This window comes from Lissotriton helveticus, chromosome 4_1 (genome assembly GCF_964261635.1).
Source record: "Lissotriton helveticus chromosome 4_1, aLisHel1.1, whole genome shotgun sequence".
Classification (NCBI taxonomy): domain Eukaryota; kingdom Metazoa; phylum Chordata; class Amphibia; order Caudata; family Salamandridae; genus Lissotriton; species Lissotriton helveticus.
Genome location: NC_136063.1, coordinates 1524122101 through 1524146894, shown reverse-complemented (window position 1 = coordinate 1524146894; position 24794 = coordinate 1524122101). Strand labels below are relative to the sequence as shown.

The 24794-nt window shown below is 49.7% G+C and overlaps 1 protein-coding gene across 3 annotated transcripts in view; it reads left to right on the top strand.

Moving 5' to 3' along the window:
- The window catches only part of COBL (cordon-bleu WH2 repeat protein), a 960165-nt gene that overhangs the window by 429163 nt on the left and 506208 nt on the right, over positions 1 to 24794 (top strand). For all 3 annotated transcript variants that reach the window (XM_078688123.1, XM_078688124.1, XM_078688125.1), the window contains one exon: positions 20820 to 21048. In XM_078688123.1, the coding sequence (XP_078544249.1) occupies positions 20820 to 21048 (229 nt within the window). The remainder of the gene's footprint in view (positions 1 to 20819; positions 21049 to 24794) is intronic.

The window sequence follows — 24794 nt, the reverse complement described above, 5'->3', positions numbered from 1 at the left end:
ACAGCAATCTTTTTAGGTCGAGCCTGGGCAATGCATGCGCTGCTCTGTGAGCCATACTTTATGTATTTTATTTTATTTGAAAAGTTTTATATAGCGCTGGCTAGACCAGGAGGTATCAGAGCGCTTTACAAGAGGATCAGCGAGTTCCAGGTTACATAGTTACATTATTAAATCAAAGGATCACGGTGGGAGGAGAAGGGGGAGGGAAGGAAACACAACGGGGAAACGAGGAAAACAATGCCAGATGACCTGCTGTGTAGGTGACAGCCGAGGGGGCGAAACCAGGGCCAGACTCCAACACAACTGCATATGACAGCTCCATTAATTAATGTAACTATGTAACCTGTAACTCGCTGATCCTCTTGTAAAGCGCTCTGTTACCTCCAGGTCTAGCCAGCGCTATATAAAACTTTTCAAATAAAATAAATAAATAAACAGCCTGTTCACAGGGCAACAACAGCCACGGGTGACCCACAGTCCGTTCACAGGGCAACAACAACCGCGGGTGACCCACAGCCCATTCACCGGGCAACAACAGCCACGAGTGACTCCCCGCCCATTCACCGGGCAACAACTGCCATGGGTGACCAACAGCCCGTTCACAGGCCAACCCCAGCCGCAGGTGACCCACAGCCCGTTCACAGGGCAACTGCAGCCGACCCACTGCCCGTTTACAGCACAATCGCAGCCGCAGGTGACCAACAGCCCGTTCACAGGGCAACAACAACCACGGGTGACCCACAGCCAATTCACAGGGCAACCACAGCCGACCCACTGCCCCTTCACAGCGCAACCGCAGCCGACCCACAGCCCGTTCACAGAGCAACAACAACCATGGGTGACCTACAGCCCGTTCACCGGGCAGCAGCAGGCACGGGTGACCCCCAGCCGCTTCACCGGGCAACAGCAGCCACGGGTGACCCCCAGCCCAGTCACAGGGCAACCGCAGCCGCAGGTGACCCACAACCCGTTCACAGGGCAACAACAACCGCAGATGACCCACAGCCAGTTCACCAGGCAACAACAGTCACGGGTGACCCCCATCCCATTCACCGGGTAACAACAGCCATGGGTGACCCACAGCCCATTCACAGGGCAAACGCAGGTGACCCACAGCCCATTCCCCGGGCAACAACAGCCACGGGTGAGCAGCCCATTCACAGGGAGACAACAGCCACAGGTGACCCACAACCCATTCACATGGCAACCGAAGCCGCGGGTGACCCACAGCCCGTTCACAGGGCAACAACAGGCACAGGTGACCCCCAGCCCATTCACCGGGCAACCGAAGCCGCGGGTGACCCACAGCCCATTCACAGGGCAACAACAGCCACAAGTGACCCCCAGCCCATTCACCGGGCAACAACAGCCACAGATTACCCACAGCCCATTCACAGGGCAACAGCAGGTGACCCACAGCCCATTCCCCGGGCAACAACAGCCACGGGTGAGCAGCCTTTCACAGGGAGACAACTGCCACAGGTGACCCACAGCCCATTCACAGGGCAACAACCACAGGTCAGCGAGTTACAGGTTACATAGTTACAATAATTAAATCAAAGAATCACGGTGGGAGGAGAAGGGGAAGGGAAGGAAACACAACGGGGAAATGAGGAAAACAATGCCAGATGACCTGCTGCGTAGGTGACAGCCGAGGGGGCAAAACCAGGGCCAGACTCCTACACAACTGCATATGACAGCTCCATTAATTAACCCCTCCCATGCTCGTGACGGAACCGTTCCGTCACGAGCCTCGGGTGGGCTGTGCTGGTGACGGAACGGTTCCGTCACGGCCCGCTCGCCGCGCCTGCGCGGCACGAATTCCGCGCCTGCGCTGAAGGTTCTATGAGGCGGGCGGGGCCGTGATGGAACCGTTCCGTCATAAGCACAGCTCGCCAGCGGGCCGTGACGGAGCGGTTCCGTCACGAGCACGGGACCGATGCGCGGCCCCGCCTTCCCCTTAGTGCTGCGGCGGAATAGCCGCCGCAGCGAAGGGGTTAATGTAACTATGTAACCTGTATCTCGCTGATCCTCTTGTAAAGTGCTCTGTTACCTCCGGGTCTAGCAGACACTATATCAAACTTTTGAAATAAAATAAATAAATAAACAGCCTGTTCACAGGGCAACAACAGCCACGGGTGACCCACAGTCCATTCACAGGGCAACAACAACCGCAGGTGACCCACAGCCCATTCAGCGGGCAACAACAGCCACGGGTGACCTCCAGCCCATTCACTGGGCAAAAACAGCCACGGGTGACCCACAGCCCGTTCACAGGGCAAGCCCAGCCGCAGGTGACCTACAGCCCATTCACAGGGCAACCACAGCTGACCCACTGCCCGTTCACAGCACAACCGCAGCCGCAGGTGACCCACAGCCCGTTCCCAGGGCAACAACAACCACGGGTGACCTACAGCCCGTTCACCGGGCAGCAGCAGCCACGGGTGACCCACAGCCCGTTCACAGGGAAACTACAGCCGACCCACTGCCTGTCCACAGCACAACTGCAGCCGCAGGGGACCCACAGCCCGTTCACAGGCAACAACAATCATGTGTGACCTACAGCCCATTCACCGGGCAGCAGCAGCCACGGGTAACCCCCAGGCCATTCACCGGGCAACAGCAGCCACGGGTGACCCACAGCCCATTCACAGGGAAACCACAGCCGCAGGTGACCCACAACCCGTTCACAGGGCAACAACAACCGCGGGTGACCCACAGCCAGTTCACCGGGCAACAACAGTCACGGGTGACCCCCAGCCCATTCACCGGGCAACAACAGCCATGGGTTACCCACAGCCCATTCCCCGGGCAACATCAGCCATGTGTGAGCAACCAATTCACAGGGAGACAACAGCCACAGGAGACCCACAGCCCATTCACTGGGCAACAGCAGCCACGGGTGACCCCCAGACCATTCACTGGGCAACAACAGCCACAGGTGACCCACAACCCATTCACATGGCAACAGCAGCCGCAGGTGACCCACAGCCTGTTCACGGGGCAACAACAGGCACAGGTGACCCACAGCCCATTCACAGGGCAACAACAGCCACGGGTGACCCACAGCCCATTCACAGGGAAACAACAGTCACGGTTGACCCCCAGCCCATTCACCGGGCAACAACAGCCACGGGTGACCCACAGCCCATTCCCCGGGCAACAACAGCCACGGGTGAGCAGCCCATTCACAGGGAGACAACAGCCACAGGTGACCCACAGCCCATTCACAGGGCAACAACCACAGGTGACCCACAACCCACTCACATGGCAACAACAACCACAGGTGACTCCCAGCCAATTCACAGGGCAACAACACACCACGTGCTGTATTGGAGCATATACTTGAAGCCCCGCCCACTCTCCGCCCATATTTGTCATTGGCTTGTGTCATTGTCCTTCGCAAATGCTGGCCTCTAGTTCGTTATTAGGCTTGTTAGTCCCTCCCTTAATACAACTTTGGCTTCATTCGTAACCTCCCATGCGACTGGCCCTTTTACTTTGGTTGTTACACGGTACGTCTTCTTTAGTCTGTAAGCACTATTTTCTTTAATGAGTTTCTCTTACTGCCGGAGGGCAAGAGGGTCTCTCATGCGCAGTTGTGACCACCGGCTGGTTTATTTAACTTGTAGCAAACGGGGAGTTCTTCAGGGGCCATCGGAGACAGACAGGGTGGCGCAACTCAGCTATCCCTTCGAGCATTTGGAATGCAATAGGTCTTGTATTTGCGAGAGTTTAAGCTATTGGCATTGTAAATGACAATGCCTTCTTTTTATGTTTTAAAAAACAAAACATAAATAAAAGGCATTTTCTTTTACAATGCAAATAGTTCAAACTACTCTCTTAAATGGAGACCTATTGCATTACAGATGCTTTCTATTATCTGAACAAATTTCCTCCCGAGCACTCAAAACAATAAAGTTCACAAAATTAATTAGTAAGTCCAAACGAAATTGACACAGCCACCATAGTCCAAAGTCGAAGTATGATTCCAATGTTTTCAAAATAAATTGTCCAACAGCATTTATGTACCTGTGATGAATAAGGATTGAAGAAAATAAATGCTGTTGGACAATTTATTTTGAAAACATTGGAATCATACTTCGACTTTGGACTATGGTGGCTGTGTCAATTTCGTTTGGACTTACTGATTAATTTTGTGAACTTTATTGTTTTGAGTGCTCGGGAGGAAATTTGTTCAAATTGGTTTATCCTGGTAAACCTTGGTGGGTGTTTGGTAACCGCACCTCCTTCCTTAGGAGCACCGCATTTACTGTGATTTTGTAACTATTTCCTTGATTTGCAGAGCGCCCTGTTGTCTGTGGGTTACCCATCTTTTTGTGCTTTCTATTATCTAGTATTGGTGTTAATGAACATGGACTTAATGTGGTATATTTTAAAGTGTGTCTTTTGAAGAGTTCGGGCATGCTACCCTCTATGAGCTCAGGAAGTCTGAGGATTTTCAGCATATCATGAAGGAACTAATTAATATGTGGCTTCTACAGAAATTAAGAAGCTGACCTGTGACATCTAGAAGTGTTTCCTTTAGGTTATGTGATGACCAGGAAAAGTCCTGGCACACTTTTCAACTCTCCCACCATCTGCAGTGCAGTGGTTTCTGAGGTAATTATGAGTCTTAGATTTACACAGTCAGCACTCTAAACATTCTTACAAGCATAAGAGAGAAAGTGCTAACTGCAAAAACCAAGGCTTGACATACAAATCCAAAAGTTTAGACCTCTTGGTCTAGACTTATGGATGTGTATGGGCCACAAGGTCCTTCTTTAATGTATTCTGGGGCAATGTGTATCCTCACCACTGCACTCAAATGTTTTTTCTTCTTTCTTGCTAACTGCAACCTATCAAGTCAGACTAGTTCTTGGCAATCACTGTCCTCTCCGGGTCTACCCTCTTGCCAGTCTTCTTCAACGCCTACATTTGTATACTTGCCTGAATAATTGAGTCTTACAACTTGTATGACAGTATATTGAGGTAATTAATATCGACCTATAAAAATATTGCATTCGCTACATCACCTACCGCTGCATCCACATGATGAGCATATTTGTATCTGTGTTTGTATTTACTATTTATAAAGTTCATGTTCGCAAAATCCTCATAGTGCTCAAAGAAACAATGTAAGAGAAGCTAGAAGACAGTTTAAAGAAGATAGGTTTTTAAAAGTTTGCAAAAGTGGAGTAATGATTTTGCTGAATGGAGGGCACTGAGGAGATTATTCCATTCTCTGGCATCTGCCTCTGAGAATGGTCTGTCTCCAGAGGATGTGGTCCAGGCTTTTGGGCTGTTTAGAGCACAGGGACTCCAGGGTTTTAGCTCTCATGTCTGCTGGTACAAAATTAAATTAATGACCTTCACACCCAGGGAAAAGCTGCCTGGGTGTGGAAGGGCCATTGAGTTTTTGTTTCTCGAAACTAAACTCCTACTTTGTAAGTTTGGTTTGGTTCTGAAAAAATAAAAAGTTTGATGGACTGCCTCAAAAATGAAGGCAGCCATCCATCCCCCTTATGATACCCAGCTGCGGCCGGCAGTAGGAGTAAATGCAGGGTGGTGACGTGGGGAGGGGGAGGGGCAGGGTGGGGGTAGTAATGTATGGATTACAGAGTTTTACAGGTAAGTAAACATTTAAATACATTAAACAAATTTCGTTGCACGCACCTCATCGCATTTTGGGATGCAGTGTACTCAACAAAATTCCTTTTATTTATTTAAATGTTTACTTACCTGTAAAACTCCGTAATCCATACATTACTACCCCCCACCCTGCCCCTCCCCATCCCCACGTCACCGCCCTGCATTTACTCCCACTGCTGGCCGCGGCTGATGATACCTTTAGAGCAGGGGTACTCATAGTACGGCCCGCAGGCCGCCAGCGGCCCGGCAAGCCTTCCTTGGCAGCCCGCGGACCTTGCAGACAATCGTACCTGTGCTTAAAAAAATAATGTATTAGTGTTAGCAAATACCGCCGCAGCAGCGCTTGACTGAGAGAACTCGGAGACTGATATTCACTGCTCCCCCGGCCCCCACAGAGCAGAGTGGAGATGCAGGGGCGCTAAGAGGTGGACAAAGCCTCTGCTCTGTGGGGCCGGGAGAGCGGTGATTGTCAGAGTGGAGGTGCAGGGGCGCTACAACAAAGCCTCAATAATATGTAAATGGTCTTTTAAAGACCTGCTAAGTACTTTGGTGCGGCTGTCTGTGTGCGCGCGCTGAGGAACCTGTCTCAGCCCGGGCTGAAGGCTGACACAGACAGACACACAGTGAGATGACAGAGGGGGAGGGAGTGGGAGGGCAGGAGGGAGAGGGAAGGCAGGAAGGAGAGAGAGATCGAGAGGGATGGCAGGAGGGAGAGGGAGTGCAGGAGGGAGAGAGAGATGGAGAGGGAGAAAGAGGGCAGGAGGGAGAGAGAGATGGAGAGGGAGGGCAGGAGGGAGAGGGATATGGAGAGGGAGAGCAGGAGGGAGAGAGAGGGCAGGAGGGAGAGGGAGGGCAGGAGGGAGAGAGAGATGGAGAGGGAGGGCAGGAGGGAGAGGGATATGGAGAGGGAGAGCAGGAGGGAGAGAGAGGGCAGGAGGGAGAGAGAGGGCAGGAGGGAAAGAGAGGGCAGGAGGGAGAGAGAGATGGAGAGGGAGAGGAAGGGCAGGAGGGAGAGAGAGGACAGGAGGGAGAGAGAGGGCAAGAGGGAGAGGGAGGGCAGGAGGGAGAGAGAGATGGAGAGGGAGAGGAAGGGCAGGAGGGAGAGGGAGGGCAGGAGGGAGAGAGAGGGCAGGAGGGAGAGGGAGAGCTGGAGGGAGAGAGAGATGGAGAGGGAGAGGGAGGACAGGAGGGAGAGAGAGGGCAGGAGGGAGAGAGAGGGCAGGAGGGAGAGAGAGGGCAGGAGGGAGAGGGAGGGCAGGAGGGAGAGGGAGGGAAAGGGAGGGCAGGAGGGAGAGGGAGGGAAGGAGGGAGAGGGCGGAAATGGAGAGGGAGGGCAGGAGGGAGAGAGAGGGCAGGAGGAAGAGATAGGGCAAGAGGGCGAGGGAGGGCAGGAGGGAGAGAGGGAGAGGGAGGGCAGGAGGGAGAGAGATGGCAGGAGGGAGAGGGGGGGGCAGGAGGGAGAGGGAGGGCAGGAGGAAGAGGGAGGGCAGGAGAGAGAGAGAGGGCAGAAGGGAGAGAGAGGGCAAGAGGGAGAGGGAGGGCAGGAGGGAGAGATGGAGAGGGAGAGGGAGGGCGGAGGGAGAGAGAGGGCAGGAGGGAGAGGGAGGGCAGGTGGGAGAGGGCGGGCAGGAGGAAGAGGGAGGACAGGAGGGAGAGAGAGGGCAAGAGGGAGAGGGAGGGCAGGAGGGAGAGAGAGATGGAGAGGGAGAGGAAGGGCAGGAGGGAGAGGGAGGGCAGGAGGGAGAGAGAGGGCAGGAGGGAGAGGGAGAGCTGGAGGGAGAGAGAGATGGAGAGGGAGAGGGAGGACAGGAGGGAGAGAGAGGGCAGGAGGGAGAGGGAGGGCAGGAGGGAGAGAGAGGGCAAGAAGGAGAGAGAGGGCAAGAGGGAGAGGGAGGGCAGGAGGGAGAGAGAGATGGAGAGGGAGAGGAAGGGCAGGAGGGAGAGGGAGGGCAGGAGGGAGAGAGAGGGCAGGAGGGAGAGGGAGAGCAGGAGGGAGAGAGAGATGGAGAGGGAGAGGGAGGGCAGGAGGGAGAGAGAGGGCAGGAGGGAGAGGGAGGGCAGGAGGGAGAGGGAGGGCAGGAGGGAGAGAGAGGTGTATGTATTCTGGGTCCGGTGGCTCAGTGGATGAAGGCATCTGCTGCAGGGACCTGTGTTTAACCTCATGGTCACAAGTTTTCTTTTTGCTTTATCCCCGCCCCTCCCCCTCTGACCCCACCCCCACCAGTGCGGCCCTCGGCCACAAACCACACTGTAAATTTGGCCCCCGAGAGAAAGTTTGTGAGTACCCATGCTTTAGAGGAACCACCATGACAGCAGGTTCTGTGAAGGTACAAAGGTAAGTGCTGGGCCAGCGTTGGGTCTAAATCTGGCCATCAGCTGTCTGTCAGGGTGGCAGATGTAAGATCCTCCGCAACCCTTACAGAAAGAGGTAAAACTGACAAAGCCTACATCTGTCCTTGAAGCTCCAGGGATGGATTAGCTTCCAGATCAATACCTTGATTGCAAGCTATTTTAAAGGGCTTTGAGCAAGGTCTCATCATATCCAGCCAGATGGATGGTTGCAAGCTCTGAACATCATTCCTGGAAATTAACAGCTTGGTGGTTGCAGGATTAAACTTTAAAAAATTGATTGAAATGAACTACCATGAGGGTTTTGAAGTCTAGGGTGGAGGCAGAACTGGGGTTTTTGATTGGTGCAGTTTTGTTTAAAACTGTTTGCTGTCGGTGTACATGAAGAGTTGTACATCCAACTCATGTAAGAATTACCCTAAATGATCCAGTTAGATATTAAAAAGTATTGTTGGTGGTATACACCCCTGTGAGACACCACAAGATGCTGATTCCGGATCAGAATTGAAAAGGGGGGAAATGGTTTGCGATTGTGAGATGAGAAATGACTCATAACCCTGCACCTATAACTTGTCACAGGTCAGTATCAAAATTCTAGAGAGGAGGATTGTGTGGTAAACGGTGTGAAACTTTGCAGATAGGTCAAATAAAATAAAAGTGTACAGGTCTACACAGTCCATTTTGCGCCTTAAGTCATATATCACCACTAGCACGGTGCTCTGTCTAGCTCTAAACCTGTAGGAGAAAATTGAGGTTTCTTCAGAAAGGTCTTATCAAGGCCACCTTTCATTTATCAGGAGCCTTACCCAGTCTAAGACAGAGGTTGAATAGTACTGTTATTTCTGTTACCAAGATAAGAGCCAGTTGTTTCATAACATAGGCTGGGCATGTGTCCTGCTTCGATCTGGAATCAATATTCAAGCTAGCCTGGCTGATGACGGCTGTAATGCCAGAAATCGGTCCCAGGATGCTTTTTTCTGGTCCAGGGAAGACATGGCTTTGGCACTTCGGGCTGGACTGTTCCCATGAGGCACAGGGTCAGACTGATTTGCATATGGCCATGTCTGAACTGGGGTGGCGGAGTGAGCTAAAGAATGGTGATGGATTAAACCCAGATCAGTTGACTGGGAGTGAGTGTTTGATTTGCTCAAACGCTCCGTCCATCATCCCCTTTTGTATCGATCTGGAATACTTGGCAAGAGGTATGGCCTCATGGGTCCGTTTAACACTAAAGGCACATTTTTATTGTTTGCGCTGGGCACACCTTTTAAAAGGTGTGCAAATCGCAAACAATGAAAATGCGTCTCATTACCATAAATGCCCTGCCCCCATGGAAGCCGGGTACTTGGGCTGCCCTGGGGGCAGCACATTCCTCTGAAAAGTGGAGAGGCTGCTTTAAAGCCGCTCTGTTTTTCACATTGCAGGAGGCACCTCCCTTTAATTCTGAAGGGGATTAGCGATCCCCTTGCAGGCGGGTGCAGACAATGACTGAACCTGCCTGCAAGGGGATGTCTGGGGCACCCATGGGACCCCCTTTCCCCATGCCAGAGGGCTGCAATCAGGGAGTGCACTGACAGTGCTCCACATTTGAAGTGGCAGACTGTCAATATGCCTCCTGAGAGTTTCTTTGCCTCTGCGCCCACGTCTGTAATACGGTGCAGGAGCAGAGGCAAAGGGATTCCCTCATTTGCATGGGGTATGGCCCCATGCGAATGAAGGAATGCCTCCCAAAGATAGCGCTGGTGCTTTATGTGCGCTAGCACTATCCGTATTACAGAAGGGATCGCACAAGCGTCTGCAGCCCCTTCTGTAATACAAAAGTGCCCGCCACAAGCAAAGGGTGGTGGGGCGGGTTGTGTCACGATGGAGGGGTCACGTGGGGGGGTGTTACAAAAACATTTTTTTTTAACTTAGCTTTTGCCGCCAGCCGCCTCCAGTGGGACTCAGCGGGACCCAGACTCCCATCCAATCCCGGTGCTGCAAAAGCAGCACTTTAATTGGTCTAAGCAGGCAGGAAAGACGCCATGCTCAGACCAAGGAGTCTTTGGGGTTTCTCCAGCCTGGCTACTCGTTGCAGCTGGGCTGGAGACAACCTAAGTGCGCATGTGTGTTTTGGTCGCCCTGAGTTGGCTGGCCAAAACACATATGCACACTTAGGGAGTGGAGTGCACATAGCACTCTTCCTCCCCCTTCCCATGCCTTGGCCCAGCCCCTCCCAACACCACTGGCTAAGAGCCGGCAAATGCTAAATAAAATGATGCAAGAACATCATTTTATTTTAAATTTGCTGGATTTGAGCCAGGCAGTGGGGCGACGCTCGTGCCGCCACTTGCCCCGGAGCTCACAAAAGCGGACGCAAACACCCGTTATGGCCTGGGACACTTTCATTATACAGCCCCAGGGCGTATGAGGTTAAAATTTCACTGAGTGAGAACATATTGCTGAAAACTCTCTTCAGTGAATAGTGCGGTTTCTTTCTTTATTGTATCCTTTTTATTAGCTATTTTTCAAACAAGAAGTTAGAAAGAGAATCACAAAGGTGTTACTAGGAAGGGTAACCACCCTGTTTATCCAGAGGAGCTGCCAGCTGTTTAATGACTGAATAATTCTGTGATCAAGTTGACAGTTTGGTCAACCCATGCATGAGTAATTTCTGCACTTTGTTGATCGTATCACTTGTTTGTCTGCTGCTATGACTAGGGTGTAACATTTCCTTGCCTCAGGAGAGTAGGTACTGTGCCAGTGGTTCTCCGTCCAGTTTTTTCTAAGCTTTGAAGAATACAAAAAAGGGATGGGTGAAATGATTGAATTTATCTCAGCCACTGGTAATTACATGGGCTGCATTCCAGTCTATTGTTTTTTTCCCACCATGCCACCAGCTCTTATTACCATACCGAACTATTCAGTCACTTTAACCTTTGTTTTTTTCAGTGAATTTCTGAGATTTTTTTATGTAAGGAAAGAGCCTATTATCATACCTAACTATTCAGTCACTTTAACCTCTTTTCAGTGAATTTCTATTTCTTTATACTATACTCAGCCAACTATCTTGCTACACAGGTCTTTCAGCCGTGTGCAGTGAGGTTTGGAAGCCAAGTCTGACCTCTGTCCGGGTCCTGTGCCGTAGCTCAGTTGTGGGGGCCAAAGCCCACCCCCCAGTGCGCATAGTCTTTGGCCATGCACATGGGGAATTGGTTGTAGGACCTGGCCCGAGCCAAACCTGCCTGGGCGGCCAACTTCTCCCATGCATGACCAACCTACTGCTCAAGCAGCCAACCCTCTGCTTCACATGGCCTTTGATCATGTGCAGCAGGTGGTTGTCAGCCTTGCTTGTGGCCTGTCCCTGCCCCCAACCCTCTGCAGAACCCCAACCCATATTTTAGTTTTATTTGTTTTTTTTTCCTGAAACCATGGTACTCCTACACTACTAGCACTCCAGCTTCACCCTCACTGTGCCCAACCCCCTTAGGTGGCTAACCTCCCGCTGTGCATAGCTGTAGGCCTTGTACGGTGTGGAGTCGTCATCAGCCAACCACAGCTCAGTGTTGGCCTCAGGCCAATCCCCCTGCAGACGCCCACTGCACATTTCATTTCTCTTTTTTAATTTTTTCATGGTACCACAGTACTCCAGCAGTGCCACCCCTCGAGGTTCACTTCAGTGATGCTGTGGGACCGTACAAGCTTTACCCAGTGAAGCTTATATGGGGTACCGTGATGGTGACGCTTGAGTGGCCATACCTTGGGAGGACTCTAGTAATTCACAGGAGGACCACGCAGGGTCCCGCAGGAGTACTGCTGTACCATTCTTACAATTTCTTTTTTTTGTGTCTGTCTGTCTGTCTGTCTATCTATCCATCTATCCATCTATCTAGATAGCTGAAGATGAAGGATCAAAACATGAGGAGGGATAGATGTTGAGTTTTCAATAAATTTGTAAATTTGCTATTGTAAATTGCTCCTTACTAATTTTCTCCTGGATGAACAGTGCATATCTAGAATACATGGTGGTTGCTTCTGGCTTGAGTGTCGGATCCAAAGAGTACAAGGTTTGTAATTCCAGAAACAATATACTTGAAGGTGAAGGATTGCAAGAAAACAGTAGCCAACCAGGGCAAAACTAATTTCCAAAGGATACGAGCCACAAAGAAATAAGATATATAAGAAAGAAGTCACTCAAACAAATGGACTCAACAAAGAACAAAAATATATTTTGTTTCATTTTCCGCCTTCCTCAGGTAGTACAAGATTGTGTACTCAGTGGCTGCATGTCTGACACTGCTGGATTTTCACAAGGAATCATGAGTGAAGATTCCATTTCGAATGTGGAATCAATGCAGTCCCGAAATATCTTGAGATATGCAGGAATTAGGTGGCATTATCAATGATGTTCAGTCCATCTGGATGCAATTATTGTAAACGGCACATCCAGAAATTTTCTGTGGAGTCCCGTATTTCTTCCTTTTAGACATGTTCCACGGGGGAAATGTTCAAATCTGATAACAACCTTTGTGCAAAATGCAGCTTTTTAGAGATCTGAAGTTCTGCAACATGGTCTCCTAGTCACACTTTTTGCAGATGCTAACTTTCAGATATACCAAAGAATTTTCTCCACATTCTTTATTCCCTTTGAGTTCTGGTATTTGTTCTGCTCTGCACATTTATTTTGTGTTTTTAATGCCACGTTCTGCAAAGAATAATTTATCCTTGGAAACTACTAAACTATAAATATGACCAAATTTGATCTCTTATAATGATAGTTCATCCATGCTTGTTACTAACCAGTGTTTTGCATGGTCACTAACTTCCTCAGTCGCAGCTGGACAGAGCAATCTTTTTACCAGTGAAACGTTGGGAAAGCGGGTTTAGTGGGAGAACGTAGCAGGTCGCATGTGCAGCGTTATAAATTAACATTAGTGGTAGGTACCACTCTGCTTACTTTCCATACCTTTTACAGTGAAATAAACTTGGAGTTCAAGAGTCCAGATCCCTGGCTTATGTCTGACATTGCAATAACTCCCATTACTTGGTGAGCAATGGGGGCATTTTGTTTCCTTTAAAAATGTATCATTATTTAGTACAACTTGACCATAGCTGATTTCGACATTTATATTTATCTGTTTGCAGTATTTGTTTATAGGCATTTTTGTTTACCTAAAGTGGCTTTTAAGTAGATTAAGGAACATCTGAGACATCTGTTTCCTTTCATATTTGCTCTTAATCCTTTATATGTGTTAAAATATGGCCTTTTATATAGTTAAAAAATGTGCCTATTGGCTAGGGACATTGAAAATTGCTTCCTTTAAAGAGTGTTGCATGGGGCTACCACTAATGAAAAGAGAGTTACTTAGAATGTTTACGGCTGACTCCCATTCGCGTTAATCCATAACTCTTAGAGTAGCTTTGGGGCCAGCCATTACTTGGTGGCGAAGGTAGTTTAATGCACTTCAGTTAGCCAGAGATGCTTTGATGCACTTTCACAGCCTACACTTCCTCACCAGAAGAGAGCACAATGCTCATAGATCATTGTCAGTGGGGCCTTGCACGTTTACTTGCCTTTGGTGGAGGAAAGAGTTAAGTACCTGTACCTTCACCTTCATGGCCTTGGAAGAGCTGTGGTTTATGTAGTTTGTCACTCTCTCTTCTTTCCTTTTGTCTTCTTACAACTTCCACTTGAGACTGCCTCGTGGTTCTTGTCTCCAGTAATGACTTTGATGACCTTGTTGAACTGTTGACTCAGTGGGAACATGAAGCATAAGGGTGGAATTTTTTAAGAAGTCTCAGATTTCCATGAAAGGTGATCATGTCAACTTTCAAGCAGAACAACTTTCCAGGGATCCACATACCAGGTAAGTAAATATAATGGGCATTAATGACGTCACCGGTGTTATTGTTAGCATCTGACATCCTGGGTGCAAAAGACAATTCAATGGCTCATTTGAAGGGTGTTTTGGTTGGCTGTGCTTTGCGCTTGTCTTCAGTGTTAGTGGATATTAGCTAAATGCACACGAAGGGCCTTTTTTGGGTGTCTGCATTTTGTGCCTGTACTGTTGGCAGATGTGTCCAGTGGACAGCAGTGTAAAGTGGGGACATGCAGGCCAGTTCCACTGAATACATAAAACAGCATACTTCCTAAAAACACAATTTCATATTGAAGGGTGGGTATCTGCATAGATTACCAGAGCCAGGGAGGTATGGACTGCATACTTGTGTCCGATCTGGTGGCAGGGGCTAAAAGTCACCGTGCACCAGCCTTGTTAACCGCCCTGTGCCCCAAGGCTTCCTATATATACTTTCTGTAGCCCAGGAGCACAAGATGTAGCTGCAGGTAGCCCCAGTGCGCCAGTGTTGCTTATTGCATCCTGTGGTATCTCCCTCTTCTAAGCCCCCCGGCGCCCAGCATGTGATGGAACTGCTCGCGGTGACATCATTTGGAATGTCACCGCGATCAAGATTCCAAGGCGAGCGCCGGGGACAGTGGAGAGGAAGCTGTTCATGATCAGGCTGTGGCTGAGGTCGTTGGTTCTATGTCTTAGTAATAAAGGCATTTGGTTAACTAACGCTGGCGTCATTTCATCCTTTCTACACTGGCGACGAGGGTAAAGGAGCATCAGCGACCTCAACACGCTATCGTCATCTGCTGGAAGTGACAGCAGGGTAATTAAGCAGACAGCTGAGCAGCATTCCGCAGAAGGGAAGCGCAAGAAAAGCAGAGGCAGACCGCGTCGAAAAGGAACCACCAGTTGAAGAGGCTACAGCGAAGTATAAAGGAAGAGGGAAAATAAGGTGGAGAGGACGACTGCGGGACCGTAAGTGTTGCCAGGCTGCGGTGTGTGAGGAGGCCCTCGGCTGTCAGCGGGGAGCGGAAGTGCGGTGAAGAAAGAGAATTGCCTCACAGATCGTGTGAGCTGTGGGAACTGTCGTCAAGCTAGCCTTGGGGTGCTGTGATCTTCGTGTCAAGGTATGGAAGTAAGCGGGGGAGGAGGTTATCTCGTGTGCTGAGTCGGGCACAGGCGAATCGGTTTTGGTGCAGCGTGTGTGAAACCCAAATCTGAGGCGGCGCACAGGCACCCAGTGATCAGTGAGGCAAAGGGGCGGCAGGCAGGTTTGGGCAGACTCTTACCAGCTCGAGCGCCGCGCTGTTGTCACCACTCAGCCTCCGGGTGCCAAGAGTTTGGGTTCCATTCAGGAGGGCCGCCACACATAGGAGACAGCTACGGGAAAGCAGCGCGCACTGCAGCGGGTTCCTTCCGGGGGCGCTGAATCTTCCCGACCCCTCCCTCTCATCTTGTGGCTCAAGGGTGGTGTCGACTAACAAACGTAGCAGGCTGTGGACACTACCCCACACGTGTAGGAGGGGGTTGCGGGACTCTCTCCACCATCCGAGGACACCCTTTTCGTTGCTGGCGCCGCCCTGACAGGAACCCCATCGAAGTCTCCAGGCAGGAAGTCCCCACAGGCAGAGGAAGGGAATCGCATCCTCATTGGCTCACCTAACCATAGCCATAGAAAGGGGACTGGCTACAGTACCATCAGACTGAGTGGAAAAAAAAAAAAACACAGACACTACCACTGAGCAATGAGAGCAGTGTCTGTAGGTGGAGATCTTTCTACCGCAATTCCTGTTTGACTGTGTGCTTAGCCCTAACACGCCCTGGGACAAGTGAAAGAGAGCTTTAATGTTCATCCTGAATGTGCTGGCAGTAGAGCATAATATATGGTGTGCAGGGTGTCAATTTAAAAAAAAAAAAAAAAAGGGATGTAAGTTTCCTGTGGGTTACTAGAACTACAGTGGTTCAGAGGGCACGTGCATTCATCTGGGTACTAGTACAGACCTGTAGCGTCCAACCATGCAAAGTGTGACCCCTCCACCGTTTTTCCTAACCACCCCAGGCGATCCCACGATTCAGTGGAAGAAATGGAAGAAAGTGTTTTTAAATTATGCCACTGTGTGTGGGCCAAACCTTGGTCTTGAGAGGAAGGTTGCGTTGCTGGCCTATTATCTAGGGGCAGAAGGTGAGGAAGTCCTAGATCACCTCCCAGATTTAGGGGCGCAGGAAGCTAGGGGGCTGAACGAGTTCGAGATAAGTCTAAAGAAACTAGATGTGCACTACCTCACCAAGACCAGCACGATCATGGAGAGGTACCATTTTGGGAGAAGAGCACAGAAGGAAGGGGAGTCTATAGAAGATTTTGTGTCTGACCTGAGGAAATTAGCTGCCACGTGTAAGTTTGGTGGCGCAAGCGAGGAAAGAATCAGGGACCAGTTTGTGTTGGCTTGTAGAATGGAGCGAGTGCGGGAAGAATTATGGCTCAAGGACGACCCACCCTTGAGGGAGGTCCACATAATAGCTAAACAGGTAGAGCATATGCTGCAGTGCGTCAAGGAGATAAAACAGGACGCAGGGGAAAAGAAAAGCGAAGAAAAGACCAATGTAAGCGAGGTGGTGACGGAGTGTGAGGCAGTATCTGTGGTTAAGGGCCAGAAGGTAGCGGGAAGAGAACAGAGAGAGGGCAAAGTAGGAGGATCATTCAAGGGTACCTGCTATAGGTGTGGTAAGCAAGGGCACTTTGCTAACGACAGAGAGTGCCCTGCTCTCAGATTCACGTGTAATAAGTGTGGGAAAAAGGGACATTTCAAGCAGTACTGCAAGAGCGGGCAAGGAGCCAGTAGACAGGGTAGAGACAGGACCAATGTAGTGTGCGATGAGATAGTGGTGCAAGTGCAAGAGTCACAAGTCTACAGTCCCAGCGAGGTCACGTGCGGGGAAATAGTGGTGCAGGTGGAGGGAGGACAGGTCAGTAGCCCTAAGGACACCATTAGAGTAGGAGATGTGGACTTAGAAGCTCTGTTCGACTCCTGTTCGAGAATTACCATTATTAGCACAGAAGAGTTCTCACGAGTGTCTAAGGGCAAGATAACGTTGAGGAGAATGGACCTGAGGCCTGGGGGGTATGCTGGTCGCCCTATCTCCATGAAAGGGTATTTCCTAGGGAAGATTGGATACCGCAACCGAGCAACAGTCTCCAAGGTCTATGTGTCCACGGTGGGAGACAACATCTTGGGCTGGCAGGCACAGAAAGAGCTAGGAGTCTACTTAAATCCAAACAGTGATCCCCAGATCTTGATACAAGAGATACAAGAACACGAGGTGGACGTTGTAGCAGAGTTCAAGGAAGTGTTCAGAGAAGAACTAGGGTGCCTAAAGAACTATTGCCACAAAATAAGATTGAAGGAGAACGCCAGGCCAGTAGTGGCTAAAGTTAGGAAACTCCCAATTGCCATCCAGGAGGAGGTGAAGTCCGAACTGGAGAAACTATGCAAAGCCGGGATCATTGAACCGGTGGAAGCGACAGAATGGTTGGCGCCCATCGTGGCAGCGAAGAAAAAGGATGGATCAGCCCGGCTCTGCATCGACTTGAGGGCATTGAACAAGGAGGTCGTGGTCGACCGGTACCCCTTACCTAACATCACCCAAATGATGAGCATGCTAGAGGGGGCCAAGGTATTTTCCACTCTTGACCTCACCTCAGCCTATTTCCAAATAAGACTGCACGAGGAGTCTCAGGAACTCACTGCATTTGTGACGCCCATGGGTGCCTACAAGTTTAGAACGATGCCTTTCGGGCTAGTCTCGGCTGCCGCCGTGTTTCAGAGAACAATGGGCAACATCTTGAAAGACATCCCAGGCGTCATGTGCTATCAGGATGATGTGCTTGTATTCGCCAAGAACCATGAGGAGCACGATGAAAGGCTAAGATGTGTGCTTGGGAGGTTTCAGTCACAAGGCCTTACCGTCAAAAAGGACAAGCGTGTGTTTGGCTGTGCAGAATTGGACTTTCTGGGGCACAAGGTGACGACAGAAGGTATACGTCCCAAGGCTGAACTACAAAACACAATCGTGAATCTGACACCCCCCAAGGGCAAGGATGAGATCAAGTCGTTCATGGGGATGTTGGAGTTCTACGGGAAGTTCATAAGAAACCTGGCGGGAAGGACATACGCCATCAGGCTGCTGTTGAAGAAGGAGAATGAGTTCAAATGGAGTCAGGAGTGCCAGAGAGAGTTCGAGGACGTAAGGAGGGCACTTGCGGAGGCCCCCAGTTTGAAGTCATACGTACCCAACCGGGCAACAGTAGTCACCACCGATGCAAGCGCTAAAGGGTTGGGAGCTGTACTCACCCAAATAGGAGAAGGAGGAGAAGAAACTATAGCTTTTGCCTCGAGGTCACTCCAGAAGTCCGAGAACAATTATTCAGTAATCGAAAAAGAGGCGTTGGCAGTGTCTTGGGCTGTAGGGAAGTTCAGAGACTTCCTGTGGGGGACCCAGTTCATCCTCCGAACTGACCACAAGCCGTTGGTAGAAGTATTCAGCAAAAAGGGTCTGGACGCCATCTCCAGCAGGATAAGGCGGTGGGTGGTCAGTCTGCAGGAATACACCTTCAACGTCGAGTATGTCCCAGGAACGCAGAACCTCGCAGCTGACTGCCTTTCCAGACTCGTCAGCGATGAAGAAGCGAGTGAGAGGCAAGAAAAGGAGGATGATGAAGAGGAGGGCCTTCAGTTGGAGGATGTCTGCACCATCCAAAAGGCGTTGGGAGAAGAAACATGGAGGAAGGCGTTGAGAGAGGACAAGATACTGGAGGAGATCTGCACAAGAATAAAAGACGGATGGAGGCATGGAGACAAACGTGATGAAAACCTGCGGCCGTTCCTGGCCATCAAGGATGAATTGTCCATAGCAGACGGATGCCTGTTCAGAGGGACAAGGCTTGTACCACCTGCAACAGTGAGAGACAACCTGGTTGAGATAGCCCACGAGGGACACTTGGGCATTACCAAAACCAAGCAAAGACTCAGGGAGAGCTATTGGTGGCCGAACATGGACCTGGTCACCGAAAGGAGAATCAGAGAGTGCATTCCATGCAGCAGCAGTGACAAGGTCCTTAGACAACAGACACCCCCCATGGTGTGCAGGCCGCCTCCGTCGGGACCGTGGGAGGAGTTGGCTTTAGACATCCTGGGCCCTATGTCTGGGGAACTGCGGACGCCTTACATATTGGTGCTCGTGGATCTATACTCCCGGTGGCCAGAGATGAAGATCGTCAGTGAGGTCATGACAAAAACCGTCATCGGATTCCTAGAGGAAGTATTCATCCGGGAAGGGCTGCCCAGCAGCATCCTCACTGATAATGGGGTACAACTGTGTTCGAAGGAGATGGAGGACTTCCTTGAAGAAAGAGGCATCAGACACAAACATTGCGCTTTGTACCACCCCGAAACCAATGGCATGGTCGAGCGTTTTAATAAGACCCTCAAGGAGAGCATCCAGTTGGCCAAGGCCAGTGGCATAAGCTGGAAAGAAGAGGTGTGGAAGCGATTAGAAGCATACAGGTTCACGCCGCACCAGACCACGGGCGTCACCCCTTTCGAGCTACTCCGCGCCAGGATACCCAACACCAAGCTCACCCCAGGGTGGATGGAGTGGCACAAGGGTTGGTCAGACCGGACCAAGGAAACGGAGAGCGTGAAGAGGCAAGAAGAAGCCTTGAAAAGAAGGAAGGAAGGATACGACCGGCGTAAAGCCGCCCGGGAGGTCGAGTTCAAAGTAGGAGATAGTATCAAAATCAGGTCTCCCACTGGGAGAGCAAGCTGGTCAGGGTACAGCTGTCCCACTAAAATCACCAAGCTATTCAAGAATGCAGTCAAGACTCAGGAGGGAAAGATATGGAACCTGGGGAGAGTGGTAAGATACCACTCGCCGGAGAAGGACACTGAGAGTGAAAGGGTTGGCGAGGGTGGCTCTATGCTGGACCTCAGTTCCACCACCAAGAGGCTGACAGCAGGCCCTCACCCAGGTGATAGGCCCAACAGGAGAGCGACCAGACCCCCCAGGCACTTTGATCAATATGTTATGATGTAGCCTATGCTTGCCTGCCTACCTTGAGTTGCCACCCGACTAGGTCCGGGTCCATGCTGCCACTCCCAACCCTCTAGAGCTTATAAGCCTCACCCTGTACGTTTCGTTGTTCATGTTCTAATTTATATTTTCCTTCCGCAGGGAAGGGGGATGTGTGGTATCTCCCTCTTCTAAGCCCCCCGGCGCCCAGCATGTGATGGAACTGCTCGCGGTGACATCATTTGGAATGTCACCGCGATCAAGATTCCAAGGCGAGCGCCGGGGACAGTGGAGAGGAAGCTGTTCATGATCAGGCTGTGGCTGAGGTCGTTGGTTCTATGTCTTAGTAATAAAGGCATTTGGTTAACTAACGCTGGCGTCATTTCATCCTTTCTACACATCCTTTAAGAATAACAACCTTTGCTGACAGAGACGTTTCCTGCTGTCACAGGGATGCTAAAATGTTCCACCTCCTATAAGAAAAGTGTGACATTTGATACTATTCATTCCAAAACAAAGAGTGCTCGGATCGACTGTTTCTGTCTTTGTGGCACACAGGGGTTGTTTTACCTATAGGCGTGGATTGTGCATTCCATGCTCTCAATAAGGAGTGTATGTTTGATTGAAGCTCTTGCTTACCCGTTTGTTCACCTGCAGCGGTGATTCACCTGTCTGCGAGGGAGGGGAGCCTCCTTAGCGCATTGTTAGGTAGATTATGTCCTTAATCAGAAATAAGAAGGGCCAGCCAGCTGAAGGAATCTCTCTCTGTGTCGCGAGCCCCTCCCACCTCTCGTGAGTCACGAGACTTGCCTGTGAAGGACCCGGTGAGGAGAATAGAAAGGTGTTGCACTTGCTGCACTGGCTGTCAGTGGGAGCTGGGCGCCCGGGTGACTGACATCCCCTCTTCTCCTGTCTCTACAGAAGTCAGTCCGGCTGGTGGTGAACTTTCTCCGGACGCAGAAGACGGTGCTGCGGGTGAACCCCCAGGTGCCGGTGCGGGAGCTGCTGCCGGCCATCTGCGAGAAGTGCGAGTCCAGCCCGCCCCACACCATTCTCCTGCGGGACAATGTCACCAAGGAGGCCCTGGACCCCGCCAAGTCCCTGAACGAGCTGGGGGTCAAAGAGCTGTATGCCTGGGACAGCCAAAAAGGTAGGTGGAAAGGTCTTTGTGGTGTTTCCGCTGTGTTGGTCAACTCTCGGTGTGTGTGATGGAGAATTACATAGTGCTTTCAGAATTACACTTAAGCAGAGGCTTGCCTTCTGTACATGTTTACTTATTGTGCAGGAAATTGCGTAGGTTGTGCTCTTATTTGTATCAGATCAACAAGTGTCTGTTCTGCTGGTGCTTTCTGGCATCCACTTCTTCATTTATTTATTTCTCCTCTTTAAATATTTTATGAAGCACATGTTTCTCCCAGCCGGGCGCCCGGCTTCAATGTACACTCTTCATTTCGTGCACGACAGACAGGCTCTCAATGCACAGGCGAGTGCAGTGTGACATCTGGTGCTCTGCACAAATCGTGTTATTGATGGAAAATGTTAAGTAAGGAATAGCCTGCTTTCTCACCTGGAAGGAGCTCTCACCGCCCTCTCTCACATTGTCTGCAAACATAATGGCATTAACTACATTTAATCCACTGGACTGAACTTAAGGTAAGGTGGGGCCTTCAACCCTGCTGCTTAGCAGAAAGTAATCTCCCCTGACCAGCGTCCACTCATTACCTCCTAATGAATTGGCTTCTCTCATAAACTGTCCGGCACAGATGGGTGACTACATTTGTGGACAGAGAGCCTGGCTCGGTGGGAACTCCTTACTGCTGGTGTGAAAAGAAAGGGATTCTGCAGTGACCAGGAAAGCAGTGGTTGTTAGAGGAAACAGAATGGTTGTGCAACAAGATTAAGCCGAGGAGGGTGAGGACACAGAAGAAAGCCATTGTGTAAGGGTGTTACAGGATACACTGGCGAAACAAAGCGTACGTGTCAGAGGAGGCAGTCAGGAGTCTTGCTTTAGTAGGGTTGAGGGTGAAACAGGTGTAGGCTGGGAGAAGAGGTACAGGAGGGACAGGTGAAATGGTTCCAGCAGGGGCAGAAGAAACAATGACTAGAAATCCTGTACCACTCCTGGCTGACCGAGGAGCACATGTGGCTGTTGTATACTTAAGACAGATAACAAAATATATTGGGGGTTTTAATAATACTGTTTGCAAAAGTGTGTGTCGTGCTGCACATAGAAGCCAGATTAGCCTTTTTGCACACCTGATTTGTAAATCAGAATGGCCACGTTTTAAGGTCACAAGTGGTCTTTGTTTTACTTTTGTGGTTTACTTTGAATAAGGTATGGAGCAAACCTTTGTAAGGCGCAATGGAAAGCATAAAATGTAACACGCAACACCAAGAACATTAAATCACAATGTAGTAATAATCTATTGTCCAGCTTCCTCTCCTGTCGCTTATGAACTGTATGCCTGCCTTTGACCATGGACAACGCCCCTCTGGCTTCTTCACTTGGTTTGCACCATACAGATCCCACTAGCATAGAAACCATCATCCTGTTTGTTGTAGGCAAATCGGGCCCCGTCCTCTCATTTGGTAGAGAAACATAAATACGTCATAGCCAGGACTCTGAGGGGTACAGTGGGCCCTCGTAGCCCTGGACCCCAGTACCACTACATCAACTGCAATTCCGATAACTATGCCCGGTGCTTAATTTGTAAAAAAACATAAGTGCCAGGCCTCTTGTCAGGAGGCCACTGCAGCTTGCACTACATATTGCCCCTGCCATGCTGCCAATGATAGCAACAACACAATTACTAACCGTTACACTCCTACAAGTTTGACAATCGGATTATTATACACCCCATAAGCTATAAGAATGACTTGGGCAGCAGATAAGAATCATTTTTAATATATATTTAATTAATACCTAACTGTTGCTGTGGTCATCCCTAAATTAGCCAGTCAGCACTACCTTGTGGCAGACTGTCACAAGCATCGGTGCTGACAATTAAGTGCTGGTGCTGAGCACCGGAAACCACCAGCTCAAATTAAGCACTGACCACGCCACTGCTTTCCTTACTTAGTGTAAGGCATAACCAGTTCTGAGCAGTCAGTGTGAAAGAGGTTCATGTCTGGCCAGGGCACAGTGATGGTGGAATCCTGCACTGCACACCAGCCATGTAATAGTCGTGTGACTCCCAACTCCTGTAGGACTTGTGGTTCGTCCTGATTCTTTTCCTACCTTCCACCTGCCCTAGACAAAGGAATCCACATGCAACACACTAGGGGCTGCATTATCTTTACCTGTGAGAATTAGCTGTGAATGTAAAATATCAGACATGGTCCCCACTTTTGCACTCTAAGCTTTCACTGAAAAGCCCAACGCCACAAAGTAACTGAAAGCATGTCATAAGAACTCCAAATAAATAATGAGTAGGCAGGACAGATCAGAGTGTGCTGCATCTGGGCCTCCTTAATAAATGCTCTGCTATGACCACAAAAAAATAAAATAAAAAGATGCACGAAAAACATACATAATCATTGGTGATATCGAAGAGAAGCAGACACGAGAGAGGCACAGCATTTAACGTGATTGCCGACATTAGCCATAAGAAGGACCAATAGGGTTTTAAGGATAACCTAACATCTACATTGAAGTTTATCATCCTCATATGAGAATCCCAGGGGATGATGCCATCTATGTATGAAGAACTCCATTTATTAGGTTTGGATTTTGACTGTTCAGCTGTCAGTGAGACCTGCTGCTCACAGTATACATAGAGAGGGTCTTCTGTCCACCCCTTTCAACTATTGGCTTTGTTTGATGGGCCTCTTCCAGCCATTGACTTGCGACTTTGTCAATAGGCCTTGGCTCGGCCCAGGGGAGCATTAATATCTCACTGAATGCTATTGGCTTTTCGGAGGTATCCATCCACCTCCACTACAGTGCTTCCTCTGAACTGCATGATGGACTAGTTAAACATGATAGCCCTCTACGACCCCTCCTGCGGGCTGCCTTTTGAGTGACTTGCTCTAAGGTGCTTATGCTGCATGTGTTAGCACATTAAACCCATACCTTTTGGCTTTGTAATGCTTGTTGTATAGTTTACAAGGAAGACATCCTTTGCCTGAAAAAGTACTCTATACAAAATATACGGGTTAGGCTTTATCTGTGGGTATTTTTAGGGTTATGTAGAATGGTGTCTGTTTAGCTGGAAAGAATGAAGAGGTGGTAGACAGTTCTGGCTACAAGAGACATCCTGAAAATGGGGTCTGCCGATGTGATGCTGAATAGAAAGTTTTTTGAGACCTTAGACAATACATTTCCTCTGTGCCTTTGGCGATCATGCTTTATTGACTGTTGTCTCCTCCAGGGGAACCACAGTATCCATATGTTTAAGTGGTTTTATCACTAAGGCACATCGCTTCTGCAAGCCAGGTGCTATGGTTGCTTGAGAATGGTTGCTGGCAGCTGTCGCGCCCACGCTTTATGATCTGCTGTTGTCACAAAAGGTTTCGGGATGGGTTCTATTATTCTGCTTGTTACCCTGCCAACCAGTCCGGCCGGAGACATTGATGCTTACAGTTACAGTAGAACAGCACTAACATGGCTGCCGCAGCTGGGCTCCTGGAGGAGGGCGGTGCATGCCAGCTAACGTAATGCCAGTAGCTACACGTCCCAAATGTTGGGAGTGGAGTTGTCTCTTAGTACAACTCATCTACCATCACTTGCAAACTTACCAATGTGTGTTTTTTTAATCCAAGTAAAATAAGTCAGTGTTTTTCCTGCCATAAACTTAAAAAGCTGGAGTAAGCATCACACAGTTCTTAAATCAAGTTGTAAGTTCTTATTGTACAGTTAGTTGCAACACGGCTTAAAATGTAATTTAATAATAATAT